This window comes from Trachypithecus francoisi, unplaced genomic scaffold (assembly GCF_009764315.1).
Source record: "Trachypithecus francoisi isolate TF-2019V2 unplaced genomic scaffold, Tfra_2.0 Lachesis_group12, whole genome shotgun sequence".
Taxonomy (NCBI): domain Eukaryota; kingdom Metazoa; phylum Chordata; class Mammalia; order Primates; family Cercopithecidae; genus Trachypithecus; species Trachypithecus francoisi.
Genome location: NW_022681457.1, coordinates 46028788 through 46054304, shown reverse-complemented (window position 1 = coordinate 46054304; position 25517 = coordinate 46028788). Strand labels below are relative to the sequence as shown.

At 37.2% G+C, this 25517-nt stretch overlaps 2 protein-coding genes across 2 annotated transcripts in view; both read right to left on the bottom strand.

Annotated features, from left to right (window-relative positions):
- The window catches only part of PRKACB (protein kinase cAMP-activated catalytic subunit beta), a 170662-nt gene extending 145789 nt beyond the window's left edge, over nt 1–24873 (bottom strand). Inside the window, exon 1 of the mRNA XM_033225410.1 lies at nt 24473–24873. Within this exon, the coding sequence (XP_033081301.1) occupies nt 24473–24518 (46 nt within the window). The 5' untranslated portion in view covers nt 24519–24873. The remainder of the gene's footprint in view (nt 1–24472) is intronic.
- Nucleotides 16187–19244, bottom strand: LOC117092160 (thioredoxin, mitochondrial-like). Its single transcript, XM_033225415.1, has one exon. The coding sequence runs from the start codon at nt 17167–17169 to the stop codon at nt 16591–16593; it is 579 nt and encodes a 192-aa protein (XP_033081306.1). The 5' UTR covers nt 17170–19244; the 3' UTR covers nt 16187–16590.
- Nucleotides 24874–25517: the final 644 nt, after the last annotated feature.

The following is a 25517-nucleotide window of genomic DNA, read 5'->3' as shown; positions in this document are numbered from 1 at the left end:
TTAAAAGAAAATTTTCATTACTGTGTTAGGGAAATGGTATAATACGGTGCTTATGAGCAGAGCGCCTGGAATCAGACTGATGGAGTCTGCATCATTCAAAATTCTGCCATTAAATGTGTGATCTCATCTTCTCTAAGCCTCAGTATTCTTACTACATAGGGTTATTCTGATATATAAGTCACTTTTTGTAATTATTAAAGTTTTGGTGAATAACTTTCTAAAATGTCCCCATTCACTTTTATATCTTTTTATTCTTGATGATCCTGAGGAGATGAATATAAATATATTTGATATGGCTTGGCTGTGTCCCCACTCAAATCTTGTCTTGAATTGTATTCCCATAATCCCCACGTGTTGAGGGAGGGACCCGTGGGAAGTGACTGGATCATGGGAGAGGTCTCCCCCATGCTGTTCTCGTAACAGTGACTGAGTTCTCACAAGATCCGACAGTTTTGTAAGTGTTTGACAGCTCTTTCATGTGCTTACACTCTCTCCTGCCACCTTGTGAAGAAGATGCCTACTTTCCCTTCCACTACGAATGTAAGTTTCCTGAGGCCTCTCTGGCCATGTGGAACTGTGAGTCAATTAAACCTCTTTCCTTATTATTTACCCAGTCTCGTATCTTTATAGCAGTGTGAAAATGGACAAATACAAAGTTCTCTACAATCTAATATAAAATTACTCCCAGTGGATGAATTTGTTTTTTCTAGTTGTCTACAGACTGACAATTCAAATAACTTGTTAAAATGAGCCTAATCTATGTAGACCATGCTTAAGAATTTCCCTTAAAAACAATAGTTTCTATTTATTGAGCATCTTCTGGGTACCAAGAGTAACACATTACATAAGATTTCTAAACCTCACAACTAGAAACTATTTCTATTTTGCAAATGAGAAAAATCTGAAAGTAACTGCGTGAATTATGATACAAATCCTCTGTGATATCTATTATTGCTTCTTTGAGAATATTTTTTACTTTCTGGATGTCAATGTGATCCATATATCAGGTTAATAATATTAAGTGCCCAAGTAAGTAGCCTCTGATCCCCTAAGCAGCTAGCTCCTAAATTCTCAAAGGATATTCATTTAATTAAAAAAGCAGGGGGTGGGGAACAATTCAATTACTTTTTCAATTAGATACATTTATACTTGCTGTTAATAAAAGCTATATTTCCACAGAAATAAGAAAACATTCTCATTTAACTATTCAAGCATGAATATTTTAAATTGAAAAATAGACACATATTTAAACTGAAATGTTATTCTAGAAAATATATGAACTAACATGATACTACTATGTCTTTGACTATACAACATTAATTAAAAACTCATGCCATTAAAATGCACTGAATATATTATCCTTTTACCTGAAAATTACATTAAGTTAAAAATTAAATTTTTAAAAAGTACTTTGCTAAAATATTTTGTAGAATTTTTAAACAGGTATTGCACCTATATTTCTTGCTATACATAACACTACAAATAAAATTGGACTATTTTTAGTTAATTGAAGATATATATATTCATTGAATATGTATATCCTCTAACCTTTCTAATATAATATCTAAATTCATTTTTATCTCAACAGATGCAGAAAAGGCCTTTGACAAAATTCAACAGCCTTCATGCTAAAAACTCTCAATAAATTCGGTATTGATGGAATGTATCTCAAAATAATAAGAGCTATTTACGACAAACCCACAGCCAATATCATACTGAATGGGCAAAAACTGGAAGCATTGCCTTTGAAAACTGGCACAAGACAGGGATGCCCTCTCTCACCACCCCTATTCAACATAGTGTTGGAAGTTCTGGCTAGGGCAATCAGGCAAGAGAAAGAAATAAAGGGTATCCAGTTAGGAAAAGAAGAAGTCAAATTGTGCCTGTTTGCAGATGACATGATTGTATATTTAGAAAACCCCACCATCTCGGCCCAAAATCTCCTTAAGCTGATAAGCAACTTCAGCAAAGTCTCAGGATACAAAATTAATGTGCAAAAATCACAAGCATTCTTATACACCAGTAACAGACAAATTGAGAGCCAAATCATGAATGAACTTCCATTCACAATTGCTTCAAAGAGAATAAAATACCTAGGAATCCAACTTACAAGGAATGTAAAGGACCTCTTCAAGGAGAACTACAAACCACTGCTCAGTGAAATCAAAGAGGACACAAACAAATGGAAGAACATACCATGCTCATGGATAGGAAGAATCAATATCGTGAAAATGGCCATACTGCTCAAAGTCATTTACAGATTCAATGCCATCCCCATCAAGCTACCAATGACTTTCTTCACAGAATTGGAAAAAACTGCTTTAAAGTTCACATGGAACCAAAAAAGAGCCTGCATTGCCAAGACAATCCTAAGTCAAAAGAACAAAGCTGGAGGGATCACGCTACCTGACTTCAAACTATACTACAAGGCTACAGTAACCAAAACAGCATGGTACTGGTACCAAAACAGAGAAATAGACCAATAGAACAGAACAGAGTCCTCAGAAATAATACCACACATCTACAGCCATCTGATCTTTGACAAACCTGACAAAAACAAGAAATGGGGAAAGGATTCCCTATTTAATAAATGGTGCTGGGAAAATTGGCTAGCCATAAGTAGAAAGCTGAAACTGGATCCCTTCTTACTCCTTATACAAAAATTAATTCAAGATGGATTACAGACTTAAATGTTAGACCTAATTCCATAAAAACCCTAGAAGAAAACCTAGGTAATACCATTCAGGACATAGGCATGAGCAAGGACTTCATGTCTAAAACACCAATGGCAATGGAAACAAAAGCCAAAATTGACAAATGGGATCTAATTAAACTAAAGAGCTTCTGCACAGCAAAAGAAACTACCATCAGAGTGAACAGGCAACCTACAGAATGGGAGAAAATTTTTGCAATCTACTCATCTGACAAAGGGCTAATATCCAGAACCTACAAAGAACTCAAACAAATTTACAAGAAAAAAACAAACAACCCCATCAAAAAGTGGGCAAAGGATATGAACAGACATTTCTCAAAAGAAGACATGCATACAGCCAACAGACACATGAAAAAATGCTCATCATCACTTGCCATCAGAGAAATGCAAATCAAAACCACAATGAGATACCATCTCACACCAGTTAGAATGGCAATCATTAAAAAGTCAGGAAACAACAGGTGCTGGAGAGGATGTGGAGAAATAGGAACACTTTTACACTGTTGGTGGGATTGTAAACTAGTTCAACCATTGTGGAAAACAGTATGGCAATTCCTCAAGGATCTATAACTAGATGTACCATATGACCCAGCCATCCCATTACTGGGTATATACCCAAAGGATTATAAATCATGCTGCTATAAAGACCCATGCACACGTATGTTTACTGCAGCACTATTCACAATAGCAGAGACTTGAAATCAACCCAAATATCCATCAGTGACAGACTGGATTAAGAAAATGTGGCACACATACACCATGGAATACTATGCAGCCATAAAAAAGGATGAGTTTGCGTCCTTTGTAGGGACATGGATGTAGCTGGAAACCATCATTCTCAGCAAACTATCGCAAGAACAGAAAACCAAACATCACATGTTCTCACTCATAGGTGGGAATTGAACAATGAGATCACTTGGACTCGGGAAGGGGAACATCACACACTGGGGCCTATTATGGGGAGGGAGGAGGGGGGAGAGATGGCATTGGGAGTTATACCTGATGTAAATGATGAGTTGATGGGTGCTGACGAGTTGATGGGTGCAGCACACCAACATGGCACAAGTATACATATGTAACAAACCTGCACATTGTGCACATGTACCCTAGAACTTAAAGTATAATACAAAAAAAAAAAATGTACATTCCCACCCTACCCTATCTTAGCCATTGACTCCAAAGATCATACCCTTAGCCCATTTCATTCTACTCTTTCTTTCTAACCATGTTCTATCTTTTTAGCTCACTCCCTTTTAAGATCTCAGCTTCAACAATCTTTAAACCTTATCAGGATCTCTAATCCTTTTCAGGATCCTTGATACCCCAATATTATCTTTTTTCCTCCTTAAAAAGCACAAATTCCAAAGCCAAGCATAAATAATCACTTCCTGCATACATTTTCAGCCACTTTCCCCTCTCTCATTTTGTCTATACTTGCTTGGCAAAACCATAACCCTGGTGAAATCTCTGTATCTACACTGTGCCTGCGCTTGTGTAGCTGGGTAAGGCTGGAGAAAAACAAACTACTCTAACGTTTTATGATTTGAAGTTCAGCACCAGAAACCTCAAGAGTATATTTACTGGTATCTGGCAATCATATTGTACTTCCCTAGTCCATCCAATCTCCCACTCTTCTAGATGACTTTTATACCTTCTCCTCTTTACCAAACCTCCAACACTTTTCCCATAATTCTTCCTCACAACTGATAATATTGCTTTCTACTGCTCTGAGACATGCAAGCAGACCTAAATGTGACAAAGATAAGTCTTTTAGAAGAACAAAAGAAACTATCTTCATGAACTTGGAGAAGGCAAAGATTTGTTAAAAGGGAAACAAAATGGGCTAAGCAAATAGTACTGTCAGTATATTGAGATTAAAGCTGTGTTCAAGATATACAATTAAGAGAATAAAATACAACCCATAGACTTGGAGAAAATATTTTTATTTATATTCACAAGCTATGTGAATGTATAACGTTTCTGCAAAATAATAACTCCTACTTTATTTTCCCAGTAGACAAATAGGCAAAATATTTAATTTAATGTAATAGGCATTATATCTAACAAAGGATATCTGAATAACCCAATAAGCATATAAAAAGGTGTTCAACATGACTAATCATCAGGGAAACAAAAATAAAAAGCATAATTATATCCTGATATACACCCACTATGGTGGTTAATTTTATGTGTCAACTTGACTAGACTAAGAGATGCCCAGATAGCTGGTAATCATTATTTCTGGGTATGTTTGTGAGGATGTTTCCCTAAGAGATCAGCATTTGAATCAGTGGGCTGAATAAAGAAGACCGACCTTACTAATGTGGATGAGCATTATCCAGTGTGCTGAGGGCCTGAATAGAACAAAAAGGTGGAGAAAGGACAAATTCGCTCGTTTTTTTTTTTTTCTTTTCTTTTAAGACTGGAATATCTACCTTCTCCTGCTATTGGACATCAGTGCTCCTAGTTCTTGGGTCTTCAGACTCAGCATTTCCTCTTCCCTTTCCTCAGGTCTTTGGACTAGACTAAGTTACAGCACCAGGTTTCCTGGTTCCCCAATTTGATCATATGACTTATCAGCCTCCATAATCATGAGTCAATTGCCATAATAAGTATATATGTATGTAAGAAGATATTTATTATAGAAATAATCTCCCCCCCACACACACACCTCCTATTAGTTCTGTTTCTCTGGAGAACCCTTAATAATATACAAACCAAAATGGCTAAAACAAAACAATACCTGTCAATACCAAGGATGGTGAAGATGTGGGGCAATGGAAACTCTCCTACTCTGCTGCTGTGAGTGCAAATTGGTACTCTTTGGAAAACAGTTTGATAGTATCTACTAAAACAGATACATATACTTTATGACAGTATTCCATTTATAGGTATATACCTAACAGAAATGAGTATAGATGTGTATGAAAAGGCACAAAAATGGTCAACAATGTTCACAGAAGTTCTGTTCATAATAGTCCCAAACTGGAAAACAACCCAAGTACCATCAAATGTAGAAAGAAAAAATAAATTGTGTATTCATACTATGGAACACTGTACATTAACAAAAAGTAAAGAACCTAACATTCAGCAACAGGACTAAATTTTACAAACAATGTTGTAATTAAAATCCCAGATACAAAACAGTATAACTGTTATTCTACTTATGTAAAGCTGAAAAACAAGTGAAACTAATCTATGGTGACAGAAATGAAAATAGTGGTTATGTTTGAGGGAAGGATGCTTATTGACTGTGGAGGGACAAAGGAAGCTTCTATAATGCTGTTAATTTGCATATATTGATCTAGTCACGATTATATGAGGAATTCATTTGCAAAACCTCTTCAATCCATAAGCTTAAAAATATGTACACTTTACACTATGATTCATTACACAGATTTACAAAAGGAGAAAAATACTATCAAGGGATTTCTGCTTCAATAAAGTGACATATAAAAAAAAAGCTCTTGCTAAAAGTAATATAAATACTGGCAGGAATGGGGGTAAGAGTTGTTTGAAAGTATTAGCCAAGGAGGCAGCAGGTTTTGAGGAACACCAAGGTCCTGAAAATGATTAAAGAGAGATCTATACTGCTTTTGCCCTCAGGGCATTTTCCCGGTAGAAAGGACATGCAAAAAGCTAAGGCTCAGATATGCAACATTACACTTTGCTGACAAGGGGGAAAAAATGGAATTCAGAGACTTTAGGGGCCAAGAAACCAGAAATAAAAATCCCAACATTCTGTACTACTTTTTCTTCTTGAAGCATTCAGATGTTTAAGATACCTAAGACATGACACTAAAGAACAGAGACCGAGAAACACCTTTTTAGGAGATTAGAAAACTAAGCAAATATTTCAGTAATCTCACAATGAGGAAACAAAAATTGAAGTTCAGGGCTAGCATGAAGTAGGGTCTTGATAAACACTGCCAGGCTTTCAGTCAAAACCACTGAAAGGCTCCATCGATAGGAGTAAGGATAAATAGGAAATAGACCAAGCCTCACAAAGACCGAGAACAGCCAACAATCTAGTCTCAATTGTTGACTAGATCAACACAATCTGACCCAACTCTAACCATCAGCCAAAATAAGTCCTCTCTTAAGAAATACAACATGATACAAAATTCCTTGAATTCTCCACATTGCCAACATTCAATTAAAGATTCCCAGGCATGCCAAAAGATAAGACCAAATAACCAAAAATAAGAGAACAAACATACTATAGAAAAACACATTGGTAATAAAAACTGTAAATTCAGACATGAACTTTAATATACGTATGATTAATTTGTACAAGAATATAAATGAGTAGACAATTTTATAAGTAGGAACTGAAAAATCAACTGGAAAGTCTAGAGATTAAAAATATAATAATTGAAATTATATATCAGAAATTTTACATATACATGTAATTGGTATCCCAGAACAAGAGGAAAGAAAAGATGCGATAGAGGCAATATATTAAGATATGCTTATTGAAAACTGTCTTAAATAAATGAAACATTTTGAGCCACGGTTCTAAAAAGTTGCAAACACAAAAGTAGGGGAAATAAAATCACTTAGGCATATTGTGAAACTGCTGAAAACCAAAGGCAAAAGGAAAATCTCAAAGCAACCAAAGAAAAAAAAAGATATACTACCTTTGAAAAGCAACACTGAGACTAACAGTTGATTTCTCAACAAAACAATGGAAAACAAAACATGATGAAACATCTTCAAAGTGTTCAAAGAAAGTAATTCTCAATCTAAAATTCTATACTTATAAAACATATCCTTAAAAAGTGAAGGTAAAAAATACACAAATCCAGATAAATAAAAACGGACATAATTCATCACTAGGACACCTTTACATAAGACTTACTTATGGCACAAGTAACTTAGACCAGAGAATGCATGAAGGAATAAGTGCAAAAAAAAAAAAAAAGATGGGATAAATATAAATATTGAGGGCCCTGAACAATAATAATAATGCATGATGGAGTGTTAAAAACAGTCATGTGTCACTTAATGCCAGGGATACATTCTGAGAAATGTGTCATTAGGCAATCTTGTCATTGTACGAACATCAAAGAGTGTACTTACACAAACCTAGATGGTATAGCTTACTACATATCTAAGCTATATAGATAGCCTATTGCTCCTAGGCTACAACCCTATACAGCATGTTACTGTACTGAATTCTGTAGGCAGTTGTAATACAATGGTATTTGTGTATCTAAACATATAAAAAGTACATTAAAATAAAGTAGTATAATTTTTGGAACCATGATTGTATATTTAGTATGTTTTTGACTGAATGTTGTTATGTATCACATGACTGTAATTAGTAAAAATAATGCTGAATCACATCAGAAGTAAAATAAGTCCTCTCTAAAGAAATATAACATGAAACAGAATACCTTGAATTCAGTGTGAATTAAACTTGTCTTTGTGTGTGTGTGTGTGTGTGTGTGTGAGAGAGAGACAGAGAGAGAGAGTACATGTAGGCAACAAAAGCAGAATAGACAGTCTCTGCAAAAGTCATTGGAACATTTACAAATGACTACTGTATACGGCTATATGGTGACCCATAAAGCAAGTATCAACAGACTTCAAAGAACTGAAATCAGTCCAAACATGTTCTCTAAACACAGTGAAACTAAGCCCAAAACCCCCAAATATTTGAAAACTAACCAATGTAGCCATTAATCAAAGAAAAAACAATGGAATAATGATAAAAGAAAACATTCTGAGACATTTTAGCAAACCAAATTCACTATTACATTAAAAAAGGATATGAATTGGATAATATATTGCAACCAGACTGAGTTTATTCCAGGTATGCAATCTTAATTTAACATTCAAAACTCATAGATGCAGAAATAACATCTGATCAAATTAAATACCCATTCTCAAAGGAAAAATAATTAGCAAACCAGGAATAGAAGAAACTGTCCTTAAACTTAAGATAATAGGTTATCTTAAAATTTTTCTGCCTGGTTCTAAAATATTGAAAGCTTTTCAGTGACACCAGGAAAATGACAAGGGTGGCTGTTATCATGATTTCTATGTACTATTGTATTGCAAGTCCTAATCAGTGCAATAAGGCAAGAAAAAAAGTATAAGAACTAAAAGGAAAAGTTTACACTGTCAAAATTAAGCAAAAAAGTGATTTGTGTATATATAAAATCTAAATGTATCTATAAATAACTTACAGTTAATAAAATTAGCAAGATCATTAGATAGGTCAGCATAGAATTTCTAACCCTATGCTTATATACTCTCAATGAAAAATTAGAAGATAAAACTTTGACACTGATACCCTTTATAGTAACATTAAAAAGCATGTAAAACTAAGAATAAATGTAATTTTTAAATTACATTTAAAATTTAAACAGCATATTACAAAGCACTACTGAAAGAAGATACAGAATATTACAAAGATACTAAAAGAAGTTAAAGTAGATCTAAATAAATGGAGAAATACTTTTCATGGACTTAAAAATTCAATATCATAAAGATGAAAATTCTTCTCAAACTATATATTCAATGCAATCTCAATTAATATTCCTAAAAGATTCATGCATATAATTATGTATGTGAAAATTGACAAGCTGATTTAAAATTTTTTAAGGAAAATAAAAAAGAAAGAATACTCAAAATTATTGTGAAGGATGAAGTTTTAGCATTTATACTACTAATTATAACTTTATTATAAAGTTATATGAATTCATGCAGTTTTGTACTGACACTAAAATAGACAAAACCAATGGAACAGGAAAGAAGTGAATCAAATGTATTCAGCCTTTGATAACAAAGATGTCATTAGAGTGCTTTGGGGAAGGGACGATTTCTTTTTCCTTTTAAATGATGATGTGTCAAATAAATACTGATATTAAAAAATGACTCCTACCTTACCACACACACACACAAGCGCACACATAGAGACAGAGAGACAGAGAGACAGGGAGAAACAGAGAGAGAGATGCATACACTTGATTCAAGATAGACTGTATTTCTAAATATGAAAGGTAAAAGAACTTCTAAACCTAACATAGGAAAATATCTACGACCCTAGGGTAGTGAGAACTTCTTAAAGACCAAAGAAGGCCAAACAAAACACAAATCATACAGGAAATGATTTGTAAATTATTTGTAAGTTTGAAAATTATTAAACAGTATGAAGGAGACATTGTTAAGAAAGTGAAAAGGCAAGCTATGAACAGAAGAAGATATTTGAAGTACATATGTCTGGGGAGGGGGAACCTGTACCCATGTTAAATAACTCTACAAATCAATTTTTTTTGAAAAAGACAACAGAATGCCGCAAAAAAGGGATGGGGAAATACCTGAAAAAAATGTTTTATAAAAAGAGGATATCCAAATGACCAATACCAACATGAAAAAGTAATCAACACTATCAGTCATAAGGGATGTACAAATTATAACCAGGAAATGTTTACCAGAGTAGGTATAATTAGAAATATGAAAAACATCAAGTTTGGGAAGGATGTGGAGTGACTAAAACCCTAAGCACGGCTGGTTAGAAACAGGTTCAACCAATCTGAAAATTTATTTGGTGGTATTTACCAGAACCACATGATCTGTGACCCAGAAATCCAGCAATTAATTCAACAGCATTCTCTCTCACGCACACACAAAGACACACATGCATGTATATATGCTGTATGTATATGAGTGTATCCATAACACATATTCATCAAATACATATTCACCAAAACATACATATATTTACCAAAAGTCATGTACAAGTGTGTTCAAAGCATTATTCATAAGAGCTCCAAACTGGAAACAACCCAAATTTACATCAACCATAGAAAAAATATGTTTTGCTATACTTATACAATGATATATATTGTGAAAATTAATAAATCACTGCTATGACAAAAACATCGATAAGTGTCACAAATATGTAAGTGAAAGAAGGCAGTCACAAAGGAAAACATGATGTAGTATTCCACATTTTAAATCTAGTAATGATTGGGTACAGGCAGGAGGGAAGCTTCTGGGGTTTCAATAATATTCTATTTCTTGATATGGGTGAAAATTCACATGAGTGTTCACTTTATCAAATTCATTGGCCTATAAATTAGGATTTGAATACTTTTAAAATGTATGGTATACTTCAATTAAATTTTTTCTTGAAAATAGTACTACTGTAACATAGTTTCTCAATTCTGCACAGAATATTATAAAGTAAATTACAACAAAAAAACAATCATAACCAAAACCAAAAAAGTTTCCTTCTGCCAACTCTACCTCCACTATGGCTCTCACTGTTATTGTCACAGAAATCACTGGGAAAAAACATTTGAAGATTTTTGGGTCACTGATGCCTTTGAGTACAATAAAGATTAAAGATAAGAAGTCACTAACATGTTTATTTCTCATGCTAAACTTGTGTGAGTAATAGAACAAGAAGGTTATGGTGGCTTATACCTGTAATACCAGCACTTTGGAAGGCTGAGGTGGGTGGATTGCTTAAACCCAGGAGTTCAAGACCAGCCCGGGCAACATGGCAAAACCCCGTCTCTACCAAAAATACGAAAATTAGCCAGGCAGGGCGGCACACATCTGTAGTCCCAGCTACTCAGGAGGCTAAGTTGGGAGGATCACCTGAGTCCAGGAGGCAGAAGTTGCAGGGAGTCATGATCGTACCACTGCACCCCAGCCTGGGCAACAGAGCGAGACCCTGTCTCAAAACAACAACAACAAAAACCGAAAAAAAAGAAAGTTAAATCTAATTATAAAGAACCAAGAAATTGTTGGGTCAAAGATTCTAAAGGTATTTAAAGAATAGGTTCTTACACATTAAACCGGGTTGTGCATGTAACCCAGTTTGACATTTTTTATGTTGTCACATACTTCATATAACTTCATGTTAATACTTAAATATTAATATGCAGACCATAACATTCAAACATGTTGTATTCTAAAAGCTGAACTACATTAAATTTAAGTTCTCTGTATCTGGATTGTAAGTAACTATAATATAGTAAGAACAGAAAAAGAACATTTTCTCTTTTTTCCTTCTTCTCGTCTCAGGTTTTACCCAAGACACATTAAAATTACCTGCCTGGGCACCAAAGTCAACTGATTTGACCACACATACTATAAATCACAGGCCAGTTCACTTTAGTAGGTGAGCGATGAGAAAGGCAAAGAGAAAGTAGGGTCAAAGAGAAAACTGAAAGTGAAGGGAAAAGGGGTACACGTTTTTTAAATAAATGAGAAGACATATTATTATACATATAAAAGATAAGAATACAAAGACTCCTGGGAAAGCAGGAGGGATTGGCCTTGCAGAGAAAGGTGTACAATGTGGTATCTACAACATGTACCAACATTTTTCTAACTCCTTCCATCAAAGGGCGAAATCTAATTCAACTTCCCTTGATACAGACTCATTAAAGTGACTCACTTAATGAACAGAATACAGCTGAAGTGATACTGCTTGACTTTGGAGGCTAGGTCATAAAAGGTGATACAGCTTATACCTGGCTCTCTCCCTCCTTCCTGGAACTTAGCCACATGATATGAAGGCCCAAGCCACATGTAGAGGTCATGTGTAGGTGCTCCAGCTGACAGTCCCAAGTAAGGTACAAATTACCTGTACAGCCAGCATCAACAGGGAAATATGTAAATGAGCAAGGGTTTATATGTTTCTAGTCCCCAGCTTTTGAGCTAAGATAGCTGATGATAGAGCGCATAGCTGAGCTCTGCCCAAATTACTTACTTTCAGAAGTAAAATAAATGTTGTCACTCTTTAAGTTGCTAAATTTAGGAGTCCTGTGTGATGTAACAATAGATAAATATAACAGATAACTCCTCTATTATAATAGAATAAGACGGTCAAATTAAAATACAGTAGGTGTGAATATTTAATAGGAAGAAGTTAAAGGGGTTCCTGTCTGATAGCTTTTCTTTTCCTCGTAAAATATGATGTAATATCATGACTTAGAAACAGATAATGGAGAAGTCAGCGGTATAAAGAGAGAAATGAAATAGAACTCGTGAAGAATGAGAGACAGAATTGATCAGAGAAATGTGATAAAACTGTCAACATGTTGACAGTCCATTTGAGGTTGACGATAGTAAATTTCTAGTGTTCTTCTGTGTGGCTTTCTCTAGCAGTGCTTGGCTCTTGGCTGAAAGCACTGAGAAAGCACATAGCTGAGTTTATCATGAGTTACTTTTTTGTTAGAGAGATTTGATAAAGAGGCAGACGTGCAAAGGAATTTTAGGACCAAGTAATCTAAAATGGTTAAGAAGAAAAAATGAAAGTGAGAGGACTGATGGATAAATGGATGAGAAGTTCTGATGAAGAATGATCATAATGGGAATATTTAAAAAGCAAGCAAAAAGGAGAGGAAATTGTGATCAAAGAATCACACACCTACATTGGTGATTATTCAGCGTCAAAGAACAGAGGTGCAGTGATGTTAAATGAGTCATTAACATAGAATTCGAAACCATCCAGAATGAATGCAGAGCTGAGAGTGTAGAGGAACACTGTGGGCCAGATGCCAAAGTATTTGATGAATAAGAAGTAAGCAAGAGACTGGTAAATGACAGCAACAAGGATGAGAAACACATCAGCATAGTTGAATGATATATGCCTTGAATAACAAATTTTTCAAAAGGTTGGGAGCATAATACTCTAGTTTTTCCTAGTCCAGTGTCTTCTTCCTACCTGCCTGAGACCAATCTCCCCATACCAACTGTGATATAATTTTGATATATAAATTCAAAGAAGCTACTACATAATTTAAAAAAGGGGGGGAAAGAGGTACCCTCTTACCACATTAATCAACTATTATCCCCAAACAGTCAATACATTACTGACACAGTTCCTGCCAATGAAGGAAAGGGAGGAGGATGTACGCTTCTACAAGAGGTTTGAATTTCTGATCCACTTAACTACCCATGATTTTGGCTCCCACCATGACATGAGCCAAGAACTGTACCACATTTCAGAGATTAAAAAACTAAACAACATAGACATGCTTTGCCAGATCACACTGTAGTGGGGATAGGAGTTGAAAAAGCAATGTAGTACAAGTGCTACAATTACAGATGTAAATATCTCCAAAATGGACTCAAAGCAAGTTCCCATTTCAGTCAGTTTCAGTCTATTTCCCAAGATGATCTCAGAAATTCTATACCACTCCTATATAAATTCCTATGCTGCATTTTCACCCTAGTATTAATCTCAGGTACCTATGTATCACTGTATGCCTTACTATAAATATCTGTATCTGCCTACCAGTTTAAGGGCAGGAACCAAGTCTTATTTTTATTTGCATCTACAGACTAGCATAGTGCCTGGTTTGAAGTAGGTGTTCAGTAAGTACTGATTAAGAATGAATGAAAGACAAACAAGTGAATGTTTTGCCTGTCATTCTATGAATTGAACTATGGCTTATTCATGACCTCAAGACTACAGCCTAAAGTGAGGCTCATATTCTTCCACAGTTTAACCTGTCATGGCTCCTACTCAGAGGGAGCTGAGCTAAGATTGAAAGAGCTAAGTTACCAGTACAGCTAGCCCCTTTAAAAGAAGTAATTAATATCTATACCAACATGTTCTCTGAAGTTTGTGGCTCACATACAACAATGGCCTGCTGATGCTATATGGTCATCTACTTAAGAATACAGTATAGAAATGGAATATTCATTTTACTAAACAGGACTCAAAACTAATAAGATCACAAGTACAGTCTCTTTAATTTTCTAAGGACAAGTCCAGATTGAGAAAACAAGCTTGTCACAGACCTAAAGGTTTGGATTGCACAGCCGTCTTACAACAAAACAAGTTTCAGATGTCCCTGAAAAATTAACCTATGAATAGAAGACAACAGTGAATATAACATTAAACTATGGCCAGACAGCCTGGGACTTTATACCTTGTTACACCAGGCCAGATCAAAAAATATGGCATCTACATTGGATTTTCTAAGGCAGAACTAATTTCAATTATGCTAGTGTATCAATTTAACTAGTGCATTTCTCTTTTATAAGAATCTCAAATTTGATTCAGAAAATTTTCTGCATAGATACATAGCATTACTGAATCTAATTCACATTACAAAAAAACACGTCCTATAATCCACTTCCTACAACATTCTCATAATTGTGCTTTTATTTGTCTAAATCTTTTACCAGACTATGAGCTACATGAAGACAACTCTTTACTCCCTATTTCACTGGTTAGGGAATAAAAATAAATTAATGAATAAATTAATTATAGCAGATTAAAATAAAGAAATCCACTAAAAGCATTTTAAGTTATACCACCATATCAGGGGAAACAATTTATCTGCGTAATAGTAGTAAACTGATGATTCTTTTGGAAAGTGCTGAGGGCTGGAGAGATTATAAAACCTATAAAGAGTAAAAAAACAAGCCTCGGTGGTACACACCTGCAGTCCCAGCTACGCAGGAGGACTGCCTGAGCCCAGGAGTTTGAGTCCAGCCTGGGCAACACAGTAAAACTCTGTTTCAAAATAAATAAATAAAAATTTAAGAATGTTTTAAAGAGTAAAAAAGCATTAAAATTTTCTTGCTTTTGAAATTGCTAAAAATACTACCTAAATTTGTAAACACATATGTTTCACCTTTAAACATAAATGATTAATCAGTTAAATACACTTATTGTCTAAGCCCAGTTTATATCAAGGTTTCACAACAATTCATTGTACTTATTCTACAACTACCTTTTATAAGTTTGGAAGAATAGTCCACGGGTTCTAGGGTTTCAAGTTTAGGTGAGCAATCTCAGATTTTCTGTCTATGCTACTTGATTTTACACACTTTAATCATGTAACTAATTTTCCCAGATTAAATGAAATACATATATATAGTTTATTCACACACAATAGACTTCCCATGCTCTTACTCCTGTTAGCTGCCCCGATCTAAAGTTTCTCTGGTTCTGCTATACACAGAACACCACATCTACACATAATACGCTAATGATTTCACATAAGAGTAGAAATGTTTCATGTTTTATTTCCAAGACTCTGCCCTGATGGTGAACATTTTGATGGTTCCTTTACTTGTAGTAGGACATGAAAATATCTTCAAAGATAGTACAGTGATTCATAAATTTGTCTTCTTAGGGGCAGACCCTTGCTTTATTGGTCTGATTTGTTCACAGTTAAGCCCCCTGCTCAGAGGACCAACAGGCCAGCTAAGGAGCGAAGGAGGTGCCTCGAGCCTTCCAGAGTCAAGGCTCTACAGGGTTCCCCAGCCCATCGCTCATTTTCTGGCCCCCTGACTGGGAGGCTAGCTGGGAGGGGGTTCCCTGGGGGATGGGGATGGGCAACTACACAGGATTTCAGTGTGGGACCCAGGGTCTGCTCTTCACAGTAGGAGGTGGAAGGGATGACTAAGTTCTTTATTACGGACCTACAAAAAATGAGAGAATTATGTATTATTCTCACTAGTTTGGGCTTCTTTTTTCTTTTTCTCTTTACAAAACAGCAGCAAGAAAGAGAAATGCAGGTGGCAGATGAGCCAGGCACGAGGCTTCAGATCGGAAGGGACCAGAGATGAGGACCAAGGTGTGGCTGCCTGAACAGAAGTGCTGTGGGCTGGCCTGGGCTCTCTCTATGCATCCTGAGAGAACTGCCATAGGCCCTAGAAGGAGGGGATGAAAGGCATGTGGGAGGGAAGAAGGCAGTCCCTGGATCAGCAGCAGCACCATCCTCTGATGCTGTCTGCCATCAGCTTGGGCAGTCCGCCAGCTCAGAAGCACTCACGGCTGGAGCCTAGGCTCTAAGCATGGATCCCAGAGGCCAGACAGGAGAGAGGTGGCAGGAAGAGTTCTACTGGTGTCACACGGGGGCAAGGGAACCAGGCCTCGCCCTTGCTTGTCAGCCCATCAGCTTCTTCAGGCAGGCCTCCAGCCGATCCTCATCTTTGATGCCCACAAACTTATCCACCACATCCCCATTCTTCATGGCCAGCACAGTGGGCACTGCCAACACCTCATACTCAGTGGTGAGGTCTGTGTGGTCATCAATATCCACCTTGGCCATAAGTACTTTCCTATGCTGCTTGGCCACCATCTTCTCTAACCTCGGCCCCAGTATCTTGCAGCGTCCACACCACTGTGTGTGGAAATCCACAACCACAGGCGTCTCACTGTTGACCAATTGGTCTTGAAAGTCATGTCCATCCTGGATATTAACGGTCATCAAGGAGATCCTGGTGGTGTATATTGTCCGATCTGAGTTGGGTGTTACAGCCAGGCCACCAGGACTGCATTGTGGGGTCTGCAGGACTCTGTAAGTGAGAGGTGGCCACCGATCCTGAGAGGGCTTCCTGGAGACGACTGAGACCAGGAACCTCCTCAGGAAAAGTCGCTGAGACATTTCCCTGCAATGCAAGCAGAGGGATGCACAGCCCAGCCCTCCCTGCCTGTCAAGGGCACTCCTGTCCATTACTATCATTCCTTAAATGTAGATCAAAAGTTTTCGCAAATACATTACCATATATTTATTTGCTCAATTGAGGATCATTTGCCACTTCTCTGTCTACACATTTTGTGAGCACTTTTTATGATTTATTCCCTAATCTTGTTGCTTCCTAAGTGTATATTTTTTTCTTTAAATAAATATAATAGAAGCATTGGATTATAAAGCCGGAAGAAGAGATCACAGTGTCATTAGGCCATCCCTCTCAATTTTATACCATAACTTGGAGATATTAAAACATGTGTCCAAAGTGAGATATTAGAATGTATTAGGGAAAAAAATGAGATTTTTCTTACTCTCAAGTTTATGATTTTACTATTAAATTACATCTAAACTTTTAAACATCTATGTTAAAGGACTCTAGGGGAATAAAACTGACATTTACTTAGTACATAATAGATGTTGGTGCTATATTTTACATGTTCTTTCCACTACCCTGTATAACTACAAAACTGAATAGCTTAGAGGACGCACACTTAAATTATAAAAGTAATATTTTATGATTTTAAATTACTTTGTTTCTTTAAAAGTTACACTGTTCTCAGTACTTTGGCTTTCCTCTTTTTAAAACAGAAAGGTTAAACTTTTAGTATATAAAATTCTTAATTTATGTAAGTTATGCCAGATGTTATAGTTTCTATAGTTTCTAAACAGTTGTCTTTGAAAAGAGTAAAATGAGGATAAAATGTGGAAAAAAGGTCCCTTGACCATCCAAGGTCATTTTCCCCCATGGCTGGGAGATAAAAGACAATTCACACATAGAATAACCAATCAGCTATCATTTATCAGAAATGACATGGGTATCCCAAATTCAATATGTCCCAACCCCAACCCCCAATGTACTCCTGCCCTCTGTATTCATTTCCTGACTCTATTATCGCCGTTACAACCCATCTACCACGACAGTGAAGCTAAAAACGTAACGTTTCATCCCCAATCCTCCTTTTCCTCATTTCCCACATGCAATCAGTAAAATACATTCTGCTCAGTTTTTCAGATTTCTTCCATTTCAGATCCTTTTCTCCATCCCTACCTTTACCATCTTGGTTCAGACCCTCAATAGCCCTCACCCAAATTATCATAGGAGTCTTATAACTGATCTTGTCTCTATTCCACTTGCTCCATAATGATTTATCTTCACATCACCACCAAAGTAACCTATTTTAAACCCAAATTGTATCATGTTTCTCTCTTATTTCCAAGTGCACAATGGCTCCCTATTTTCTGAAAGATAAAATTCAAACTCTGTCCATTATGTGGTCCTCTGTCCATTTCTTCAGTTTCATCTATCATTACACAATGTCCCCTCTTCCTGTCACCAACCCCACATTCCATCATTTAATCATAATGGGCAACTTACTTCCTTCTCCTGAATACGTTACATGGCTTTACTTCTCTGCATCTTCACTTGTCAATGCTCTGTCTACTCAGAACACCCTTCCTCCTATAATCCATGTGATGAACATTTATCATTTTCAATGCTCAACTCAGGGCTCAACTCCTCTTTGAAGTCCTTTTTGAACCTCTTCCTCCCCATCCCAGTGGAAATGACCTTTCTTTTCCTTGGTTCCCCAGCTGAATTTTAATGAAAGGATTTGTGACAGGTTTCATGTGTTTGTTGACATGTCTATCTTTCCCCCTCTGGAATATGGGCACCCTAAGCAGGTACTGCGGCCTATTCAATCTTCATTCCCACAGTCTTGTGTAGAGTCTGTCACATTTTAGGAGCTCGATTATGTGTACTGAATAAAGGAATGAATGAAGCAATGAACAAAGAACTATATAGGACACTCTTGAAGGAATACATTTAAAAGTAAGATTAAATACTCAAAATAATGAGATACTGACCTAAGTACATTTACCTTTTATAAATTTCACACTTTTCTATTTAACACAATGTTTTTCACTAAAAATTTAGGATTTATTAATCTGAGGGAATTTGATCACCCATGTATACAAGCATTTATCACCAAGATATATAACTTCATAAGTTGTACTAATTTTTAAAAATTAATTTAGTGGAATGTCAAAATGAATTATGGTCAACTATTAATTATCTGACAGGATCTTAATAGCTATCCTGGCTTACCTAGCACCTTCTCACGTGCTGCTTCTGTCACTCAGCCATGGCTTACTTTTCTAAGCTGGCTTTCATGCCTCTAATTATCCTGCTGCTGGCAATGAAAAAGCAACAATCTGTCTACAGTCTAAGTGAAGGACACTGAGGAGGAGAATAGGAAAAATGGTTCCTGAACATCAGATAATTTGATACAGTAGACAATCCACACAAACAGAATCACAAAATCATGGAACTAGATGAGATCATATGTATTTATCATCAAAATTGCATAACTCATTGTTTTGACTTTTTTTGTCTTACACCCAAGAAAGATTTCCCAGGTACCTCTGCATTCTACTGAATTGGAACAAATATCTGCTACTGATTTTCCTTTGATAATTGAAAGGTGCAAAGACCTAAGTAAGATATAAGAAATCACTACATTGCTCATCAACATTTAAATCTACAAAAATTTTTCAATAAAAGAATATTCGCTGAGATTGAGTATTAAAAATCACAAAATTTTAATTCTAATACAGCCCCAAAAAGAATTTAACTTTGTAGTTAATAAATTATACACAAATTATTGAACTATAATAATTCGTTCACTAAGTTTATAAATATTTATTCTGAGGAAATGCTAAGGAAATAAGTTAATTCTTAAATCAGAAAAAATAAATTCATCATTCCATTCATCTACACACACTTGCAAGGATCCACAAATAACCAAGATGACAGAAAAATGGGTTGGCGTTTTTATTAAATGCAAAAACAGCTATGTCCAATTGCAAAAACAACAGTGTTGTCCAATTTACCAAACACTAATTAGCCACATATAAGTTAAAGATTCAGTTTCTCAGTGGTACTATTCATATTTCTAGTGCTCAATAGACATGTGGCTAGTAGCTACTATGGTGGACAGCATAGGTGGAGATCACTTCCATTATCACAGAAAGTTTGACTGGACAGTGCTACTCTGAAATGAGAATTTGCCAATACTTTTAAAATGGTAATACAAGTTCAAATAATAATTTTTTGATTGACTATTCGGCAAGAAGGGAAAAGTATACATTTACACATGGGAAAAAAATAAATATAGGTACTGCAGTAATGAAGCCTTCAAGTAAATAAAATTAGTTTTATGTGGTTTAATTTGAAATTCTACTATATGGAATCTGAAAAGATGATGATAAAACTGAATCCAGAGGATGGTACAAGAAAAAATAATCTTTTTCACTTAAGATTTTAATACACCAAATAAAAGCCATGTTTGAAAAGTGAAACGTGCTATATTGTAAGCTAATTCTATGTGTCTTAGCATTGGCTATTCTACTGGATATACAGGCTGTTCAGCAAAGTGGTGAGAATTTCAGGTTCTGGGGTTACAGTTGCCTCAATTTAAATGTTGCTTCTTGACTTACTAGCTATGCAACCTTAAGCAAGTCACTTAGGCTTTCGGAGCCTTTGTTTCCTCATCCATAAATGAAGGAATAACTCAAGTACTTTACAGTTAAAAAGATTAAGTAAAAGTTTATACATGGAAAGCATTAGATAACCTGGCACATATTAGTCCTCAAAAAATTTTTGTTGAACCTAGTCTACTGGTGGCTTTCTATGATTAATTCCTATTGACTTTCAAATCCATAGGACAGAGAGATACTCTGGAAAACATTCAAAGATCATATGTGAACACTAGGTCACACGGTAACTTAACGACTTGCAGTCATGAAAGAATCTACATTCAAATCTCTACCAACACTTTTCACCCATGGGCCTCAATATTTTTGCAATGAATGTATAACACAAAGCCCAATAGGCAACCTGGAGGTATAGTATTTTTTTTAAATGAAATAGATAAAAACCCCTCCCAGGTTAAAAGAAGTAGCGTGCTTTTTTGGTGTGTTAGTGACTGGGGCTGGTGTAAAAGGTAAAAGACTGGATAAGTAAAACAAACTTAACTGACAAGAGTTTAAAATTTCTCTGAGAATTTTATCATATTTCTAAAATTTATGTTTCTCTGTATTAGCTGATGTTTAAATAACTATGTCCACATTTTAAAAGGGATATATCTTCAAGAGTAATTTTAAAAACACACACTATTATATACTATTATGTATATAATAGCACGAGTTATCCTTTCATTAAGTTTTGAGATACATCAATACAATTTCCTAATTCACTACAGCAGAACAACAGGTACCTAAGTTAATGTTATCTCCAAAACCTGTGGAGATGAAGATGGAATCTCACTTAGCCTTTAGGTCTTACCCCAGAAAATGTTAATTCTAATAGAGTGACCAGTTTCAGTAGAGTATAATACAGGCACCAGATAATCAAAGCTAACCAAGACCCTTCTAAATTATCTTTATGCCTAACTTCATTCTTCTGGAATATTTTTAGAACTAAGCTCTGGAATCACCTCCCTTTCTGAAGCTTAGTGCTAACTGAACCTGAAATCTTAACTGACTTGATATTTTTAATCAACTTTTCAACTCAAACATTTTCATACAGCAATTTTCAGAGTTCTAATTCCACTTTCCATAATGTTAGCACTTGTATTTTTGCCTTTCAGGTAACTCTTATATATATGAGTTACCCATTAGACAGTAACATGTTTTAGCTTTTACTTACAGTCTCTAATTGAAACTAAAACATTTGGTGAATATTTTGAAAATAAATGTATTAATTGATTAGTGATGCTGAATAAAGTGCAGGCATCAGACTCTATTCCTTACTTGGTTATTACTAACAGTATGATCTCAACTCCAGCTTCTTCAGAGGTCAGGATCTTTGAAAAGGAATGATTGTACAGGCTGATCTGTAACATCATATATTTCTACAAGTTTTGAAAAACAAATTTTCAAGAATAATTCTTTAAAAAAATACATAGAACAGTTAGGTATGTAATGATAAGAGTTATTTCATTAAGTTTAAAATACAATTTCTTTGTTTACTACAGAACAGCAACATATACCTGATAACATTGCTCCAAATGAAATTACAAACATTAATCAACACATAACATTTCAAATAATTTTCCCTATGACACATAACATGCTATTATTTTTGGTCACTTCACAACAGTTTTTAAACTATTATAATGACCTTGTTTCCATAAACAAAGTTACACAAAAAGCTGACTAATATACTTAAGTAGTAGACTGTCATTAACACTTAAAACATAGGAAAGAATTTATTCATGGAAATAATTTAAATATGTTCAGATAAACATTTGAAGTTTCCATTCTGTTTTCAGTAAATATTCCGAGGTTATTTCACAGCTATGAGTTGAAAATTAATACTGTCTAAGGGAGAATTGTTTTGGTAACTTAATAAAAAATATACAGGTCACAGGAGAGTCTACTATCATTATCCAAAATATAAATATCATACAGGTCAGCACTTGCTAATGAAAACTACTAATAGGATCATTCTCCAAACACTCTTTTGTAACACAATTAGCACGTTTGAAGTTAATACAGTTTTAAATTAACACGAAAAATGACAACATATAAGGTACAAATAATTCTTTATGCTTTTTGCATTCTTTATACTTCCTGTACAGTTAGTTACTATATTTCCGCAATTTTAAAATGATAACAAAGGCCGGGCATGGTGGCTCACGCCTGTAATCCCAGCACTTTGGGAGGCCAAGGTGGGCGGATTACCTGAGGTCAGGAGTTTGAGACCAGCCTAGCCAACATGGTGAAACCCTGTCTCTACCAAAAATACAAAAATTAGCCGGGTGTGGTGGTGGACGCCTGTAATCCCAACTGCTCAGGAGGCTGAGGCAGGAGAATCACTTGAACCCAGGAAGCAGAGGTTGCAGTGAGCCAAGATTGCACCATTGCACTCCAGCCTGGGCGACAAGAACGAAACTCCATCTCAAAAATAATTAAATAAAATAAAATAACATACATTCTACCTCTACACTGGTTTCTTTAGATCTCTGTATGACATACTGTGTGTTCTTAAATAGTCTATATAATAGCTCATCGAACTTTTCTGGAGCTCCTGAAAATTGATACCAAAACCTTACTGATGAAACATAAACCATATAATCTGATCTATTTATGTTAAACCAAATGAATGACTAAATCCTTCTAAATGAATTCTACTTTATTAATACAGAAAAAAAGCTATTTTCTTCATGCTAAATTATAAAATTAGCCTAATTCTTATGTTACAACCATGAAAACATTACAAGTAACACACAAACTAAAATCATCAGGCCCACTTTAAGTGCTAACATGTCATTCACTCCTGGTGATGTAACAAATACCATCTGTTATTTGGCCATTCTGAATTATAAAAATATAGGAACTTTACAAAGGCAAACCAAGTTTTATTTCACGACCATTCTGATTGACACATATATACACACATATATATGCATGTGTATACATGCATACACAAACACAGAGACACACACACACCTCACAGCCATACAGAAATTCCATTTTCATGATTTTTTACTGCTTGATGTAAAGTGTGGAGTACCCGCACCTTCAGCTCTCAGAAGAAATTAACCGTGTTCTGGAAGCACTTCCACTCCGAATGACCTTTAAGTTTTACAGGCATTGTAGGCATTGTAGCAGATCCTAGAACGTCTAGAGAAAAGGCAAACTTGCCTCGCTTTTTTCTCTAATGGATAAAGTTGCTGTTTGGTCTCATTATGTTTTCCACTCCTAATCTGAAGAGATGAAGGATCTCTAAGGCAGGGTTGTTCACTCAGGATTAGCCTCACTTGCGCAGAGCCAGACTAGCAGCCCCCGCCTCGTGATAAGGTTGGGTTGGACCCAAGTGATGGAGGGAGAAGAGCCAACCTTACCCACAGCACCACTACCTGTAGCTCCCAAAGAGTCGGCGAGGGGGGAAAGCAGGGGTGGGATGGCACTGGGGACTTCTTTCCTCGGACCATATTTGGGGAAGTGTTCCAGAATGTGTGCAAGTCCTCCTTGCTAGAGTGAAAAAGGGAATCCCAGGGAACGCTCTTCCCAGGATCCCCACATCCGGCCCTTCGCACTCAGCCCTCAACGCGGAGCTGGGGGTTCGGAAAGGAGGAGGAAGGCAGCTGGTCCCCCGGCCCCCCAGAACGACTCCCGGCGGCCGCTGCTAGGCCTGGCCCGTGCCCGCGGCCTCAGGAGCTGCGACCCGGAGGGGCCTCGGTGCCCCGCGCCGGCCCGCCCAGCGGATACCCAGACCCGGCCTTCAACTCACCGCTCTCCACCTCGCTGCCTTTCTTGGCGGTCGCCGCGTTCCCCATGTCTGGGGCGATGGCAAGAAGGGGTCAGGGAGGGGAAGGGGGGCTGGGGCCGTGCCCGCCACTCCACAGTCTGGGGCAACCCCCGCTTCTGCACCCGTCAAAGCGGTGAGTGCCCCTAGCGCTGGCGCCCGGAGTCAGGGCGGGAAGACCGAGCCGGGTCTGAGGAAACGGTTCCAGCGAACTCCTCAGCACCGGTAGCGGCAGCAGCAGCGGCGGCGGCGGCGGCGGCGGTAGCGGCGGCGGTAGCGGCGGCAGTAGCGGCAGCGGGCAGACACTCCCCCTTCGCGCGGCCCGCCCTCCCTGCGCGCCTCCGGGCAGCCGCGCGCCCGGGCTAGGCCCTGGCCCGACTGTGTCTTCGCAGGCGGGCGCGCACGCCGGAAGTGACGTGAAGACCCGGGACCCCGGGGGCGGGCGGTGGACCCCTAGCTGGCCGAGCCCAGGATTGGGGCCTGAGATTGCGCTGACTGCCTCCTCCGCCGCGGTATCCCGGTCTAGCGCTCGGATGCCCATCGCTGAGATAGTGGGAGGTGGAGTGGGAACCGCTAGCTTTGCAGAAGGCAGAGTCCCTCCTCAGCCTGGCGTTCCCGGTGCCCTGGAGTGGAGTCGCGGGATACTGTTCAGCGGCTCGGGTGGTTTTCCTTGTGTCCCGCCACGCAGCGGCTCCTCACTCAAAGACTGCCTTTTCCTCACAGCGCCAGGTCCGAAAAAGAGTCGGGTTGGAGATCGCGCGCAAGAGTGGTCTCTGGGTCTGCATCTGCCCGGCATCGGCAGCAGGAAAAGCCTGGTCCCTAGGCACGGTCGTAGTTCGAGCCTTTCATTCCCTCGCACATTGAGGTATTCGCTGAGCCCACCACGTTGTCCTCGGGGTTAGTAGGCTCCAGTCACAAGCCCTGTGTTTTCAGACTTCCCAGGTGGAGATAAAGGAAAATTTTGCTATTTCTGCACAACGTCTGTTGATGTACAGCATTGTATTTAGCAACTTCTGTGTAGATCTGAAAA